At 38.8% G+C, this 5,703-nt stretch overlaps 1 protein-coding gene across 1 annotated transcript; it reads left to right on the forward strand.

The window, feature by feature from the left end:
• Positions 1 to 842: 842 nt before the first annotated feature.
• Positions 843 to 1,470, forward strand: SARC_06756 (hypothetical protein; the record flags this gene model as incomplete). The annotated part of the gene is made up of 1 exon (XM_014299326.1): positions 843 to 1,470. A coding segment is annotated over one exon (628 nt), but the record flags the coding sequence as incomplete, so codon positions are not given.
• Between the last annotated feature and the right edge of the window lie 4,233 nt (positions 1,471 to 5,703).

The following is a 5,703-nucleotide window of genomic DNA, read 5'->3' on the forward strand; positions in this document are numbered from 1 at the left end:
TAGCCTGAGACGATGTTGTTTGGTTCTCACTTCCTCGTCTTCAGAGCTAGAGTGGGTACTCTCTAGTGAGGTACTGGTATGACGATTACCAAGGTCGTGATTACCAGGGTTAGATGGTAAATGAGGATCGATGTTATGAGGGTGGTAAGCCTCGTCGATTTCCATACGATCATAGTCTCTGACAGGGTTAGGATGGTCGATTGTAGCTTCCGAGCTATAGAGATTAAATCTTGAGGTTTTACCCACTTCACCAGCGGTAACTGGCTCAGTGGTAACCCTGCTGGCTCTCCTTTTTTGCATTCAGATATCGGTGCTGTTTCATTTGTGCAGCGTGTGCATCTGAGGCCCGGTACCTTGAAAGGGTCTGTGGGTTTGTGAGTATATACACCCATGCATACTGCCGTGAAGGATACATGCTATAATAAAGCTGATTCTTATGTAAGTTCAATGACGTACTGCGAGAAACAACTAGAATCTGTCAATGCATACGGTGATTTAGTAAAGAGGATAAGGTTTATTGAAGACAAAACAGATGTCTTGATCCCGAGTAGCGAACCAATTCAGACGACTAATTCAGTATGTACGATTCTACGGACGCGTGGTGACTATCTACTTAATAATTCGAAAGACAGAGAGAGATATGCGCTCTACTATTTTATTGCTGAGCAAACAGAAATGTTGGAAACCGAAAGGTACAAGCGATGATTTCCAGAAAACTCGCTCGTTTTGGCCTACGTATACCAGATGCTAACACGCTCGCCAAAGAATTATAAAGTGGTAAGGGAGCATTCTCCGTTTGCATTCCTTCCTGATGTACGCACTATTTTTTCTCAAGGTAATAGTGATGCTTTACCTGCTGACTGCGTATTTGCAGGTACAGGTTCAGCTCATGCCGCTGCATTATCGAAAATCATAAACGTGCGGGCAACCAAATCATTGAGCAAGTATTCTGATAAACTAGATATGAGCATAATCAGACGCAATTACATCACACGAACCGCAGTGTATGTTCTCCACATCGATGAGGTCAACATACGCCCCACTAACAATTACACGAACAAGACCGGTTCTTTAGGTCCTGCTCACAATAATCCGGATATGCTTACAAATCATATGCAAGTATTTGTAACGTCAGCGCTGAGCGGTCCGAAGATGTCTCTTGCCCTAATGGCTCGGCCTGTGGTAAAACAAACCGGTGAGGAACTATTAGCGTATTCAACAGAAGCTATCGCGAAAAGTCAAGAAGCTAATGCAATGAACTGCCCTGTCATTTTCGACGGGCGCAGTGTAAATAGAAAGGCCATGCGTTTATTGGTTTTACAGAATACAGATCCGGAACCTCCTGGGCGCCGCTCAGCCCTCCCACAGCAGCGCTTGCCAACATCTGTGAACGTAAATGGGCTGGAGTTGTTTACTGTGTTTTGTTTGATACTCATAGTGAAGTGTATACGAAAACAATCTCGTTCGTAAATGGCATGTTTTTAAATACCCAGAAATGGGTTTGTCGACTGGGTATAAACTTCCTAAGGGTACGTGCGATATCGTATGGGTTCATCGACTTTGTAAGATTCGGTCTAATAAAGGCGATACTAATGCCTTAGAATAAATAAACGCGTAGGTAAATTCTATATATCGTGTAAATGTCGATATAAATAAACGAAATGAGACGTTTAATAAGGTTAGGTTTGCCTCGTGAAAACAGCTATATTCTGAAGGATTGCGAGGCTGAGACATTGCCTATATATAATCCTCTCAGTACTGTTTCCGCCGAAGGGATTCTATTTAGTATTTCGTTGTCGCTCTATTCTGGGGCGAATCCAAAAGACTCATAAAATCCTATCTTTAGAAAAAATATATAATAGATCAAAATACTCTTGACGTCCTTAGTTATTATCTTAACCAATAGCTTGCCACTATCAAGAATTACCGACTTAGCCTTCATCAGACTGGCACATCTAGTTGGCTTATCAGAGGATCAACTAGGTAACGTTAATAGTCCCTAGAAACCTATATTCGGTTGAGCCATCTCGCTACCGAAGTATTCAGATATAAATAAAATTGGAAAGTGAATAAAGCTCTATTAATAGAACTAGGCCAGCTCTTTTATGTTTGGTACTTACTGAGGCCATTTAATGGCCTCATCCAAATATCTGATATGTTAAATGGAAATGGTTTAATTAATAAAACCATTAAAACCCATTTTAGGAAACTTAAGTTCCTCGTGCTATTAAGAGCAAATTTAGGAGACTTAAGTTCCTCGTATTATTAAGAGTACATTTAGGAAACTTAAGTTCCTCGTACTATTAAGAGTACGTTTACAATTTGTGTACTGCTTAAGAGTACGTTTATACATAGAGTCTAATGTGGAGGCCCGGCATATTACCACTTTACAACAAGTACAAAATTTTGCTTTTCTCACCAGCAAAAATTAATAGGGTCACAGTGTGGCCTAGAACTCCGGCAATAATTTGGAACTGAAGTTTCTGGTACATACTGGTTTTTTTGAAATGGCGAATGAATTTCTTATCACCCTATTTATCACAGTAAAATCCACAAAAGGAAAGCACAAGCGTTTACCTCGTGCTGATCCATTTACACATACGGCGGACTATCGTCTAACGCAAGCAGAGGAAATTGTTTCATGGCTGCAAGATTCTTGGTACAAAAATTTGAAGTATTATCGCCATATCTGACGACGAAGACGATAATGAAGACGACAAAGATTTAGAGGTAGAACTATCATCATTTAATTATATGCTTTACAAATTTTTACCAATTGTGTGCACTGTGAATTTGTTCATGCTGTGCTACTTTAGCACAGGCTGTATAATTGTATTCTTGCAATCTTTGTTGCAGGGAGAAGACTTGGACAGTATTCTAAACGACATTTCAGGAGGAAACAGCGAAAATAGCAACAACAGCCCGATTGGAACAAACAGTGGATCACAGTCAGGGGATTTTGCAGGTAATGTGAGTGAAAGTAATAGCGTTATAGGCAGTGTTAATAGCACACCTTATCACTCAAACCACACGGTCAGTAATTTAATTACGCCTGATCATACAAGTGTGAACAGTGTAGGTATTGCACAAAGCCTAGAAATAGACGTTGTCACAATCACTCCATTTACTTTGCAAACAAATGCTACAAACAATCCAATAATATGACATTGTCGCTTAATCGCAAATATCCAGCTACTATGGATACACTTAGTATAATGAAGGTAAATACAAAGTAAGGTCGACCAACATCGATACGCGGTACCGAAGGGTCTACGTACACACACGATAACTCGGGGAAGTGGACGACGGATCGGTGTATAGAAATATTGAGAAGTGTTGGTGCCCCACTTGGGGGTGATATGGAAATACTACTTAGTCGATGTATTCTATTAAAGAAACTACAGACTGTGCACCTAGGTTCAGTACTAGCTTTGAAGATCGACGATACGCACAAATTGTGCAATCGAATCGACCTCACCTTAGGTTCAAAGCTCGATATGGTAGAGCGCATCGGTAGAACATTGCTGAATCCTATAGCTCGCCAGGAACATGATGTGCTACTTTCAGAGCTAAGAGAGGATCGATCTTAAACAAATACATACATTAAACACGCACACTTCTTGTTACAAAATGGTCCTAACTAACCATCATAGTGTTTTCAGTACAAATTTTGTGTGATCAGACCAGCATGCATTTATTATCTATTTATTTATTTTGGAAAAAATTGAGAATTGCTAGGCGCCAATTTCTGCCACGCCTTTTGAGGATGTATGGCTTGTTCTATTTTCAGAAGGCTATGCCTATTTACTGAAAATTATATAAAATTATATTGTTTTTGTAATAAAAATAAGTAAATATTCTTTTGTTGTTTATATACTATTGTTTCTAAAAATACTATACATTTGCAGTACATATACAGTCATACCTATATATGTCCAGGTTCCGCCCAGGGCCAAAAATTGAGCATATATAGAGGTAGACATGTCTGGTTCAGGTACTACCTGTTAGGTGCATAGGACAGATATGGAGCTGATACCCTTTCTCTCACGATATTTACTTTTGCATGGACTTCGTTAGACAGACTGATAATTTTCTCTCCAGCGATCATAAACATCTGTATCATTTTTACTACTTATACCATACGTTGTATGTTCATCTTGTATGGCTGCTTTAATTAAATCACTGTTTTAGTTCTCTCTCCATGGCTTGCTCAAGTCATATTCAATCTTTTTGATAGTGCACACAACGACACCTTTATCGTTGCTTGTTAGATTAACTTTCTTTGCTTATATCTGACGCTTCATTTACCGCACACGATGCACCTTGTTTAGACGTAGATTGTGTCGTATAGTCTTCCTGTATTGCATCAGAATAAGTGATTGTCCGATCTAACAGTGATCTGCAGATGCAGATGGTGTCAATTCGTCTGATTGAATCGCTGTTGATGTATTTTGTGGCTTGCAATTATCTGTAGACAAGGAGTACCAGATCGAATTCGATCCGAATTCCTCACCAAGATGCACGCCACAAAAGGTTACGATCGCAGTACATTTGTGAGCACCTGATGTTGGTTTCGTGACCGTGCACCTTTTCGTGCAACAGCGATCTAAGCTAGAAGAAGTATCCTCCATGATGAAGAAGTATACCTATGGCGTATTCACTGTGTGTAGACTACACATATTTGTATGAAGCCTCACTGATATTGTATCCCGTGACCCACTCACGGCTGGGATGTAGGATCACTCTAGGAAATATTGATGACGAGTAAAAATTTAAACTGAGAGCTTCTGATTAATTAGTTCTAGGTAGAGGTAGACACTTAAAGAGGTAGAAATATGTTTTAGGACATATATAGAGGTAGACACTTACAGAGGTAGACATATAAAGAGGTATGACTGTAAATACTTATTTTGGATTTATAAATGAAATATATCCGTATTGTAGTAGAATATGATTTATTTTAATTTTATTAGCTTGTTGAAATTTGGAATTCTTAATTGTATTTGTATGCAAAATAATCTTAAATATAATTAAAGAAAAGTGCAAAATTGCAACCCGTGAGCGCCGAGCCTAAGCTCATTGCGTTTTGAGGATACGGAGTAGAAGCTGAACGTAAACGCATATTTATTCATCTTTACAACCTTATAACGGATAAAATATGATGAGAAGGGCTTACCTAAGTTATTTAGTAGGACTTGTTCATATGGTAAAAAACGTACACTCCAAAATATTTAGACCCGCAGGGTGCACCTGTTAGCATATAAAGAACCATATAAGGAGTAAAAGTTGAACGTAAACGTATATATATCCGATTTATAAAAGGTTTAACGGAAAAAGGGTTGAGATTAGCGGGCATGAAGCCAAGAGCCTTGATGTGATGTGATCACCGATCACACTGATCATTGTCATTTTTACTTTTTACTTTTTATTTTTGTTTTGACACGCTAATATCTCGTGAAGTTTTGGTGCTATGAACAAGGTGTAAAAACAACAATTGATCGGAAGTGTGTTATTAATCCGTCTCGAGTGATAAATTATGCTTTGGCCTATTTCTGCTTTTAAACAAAACTGCCCTGCCCCAAAATTCTGACCCGGTTAGTAGGCAATTTTTTAGTTAAAAAACAAATACAGTTCAGTATAATGTACAGAGGCGTCGAAGTTTCAAAAATAGGTTTGTTTATGTGGATCACTGGTGAGTGGTGA

The sequence above is a fragment of the Sphaeroforma arctica genome (genome assembly GCF_001186125.1).
Source record: "Sphaeroforma arctica JP610 unplaced genomic scaffold supercont1.496, whole genome shotgun sequence".
Lineage (NCBI taxonomy): Eukaryota > Ichthyosporea > Ichthyophonida > Sphaeroforma > Sphaeroforma arctica.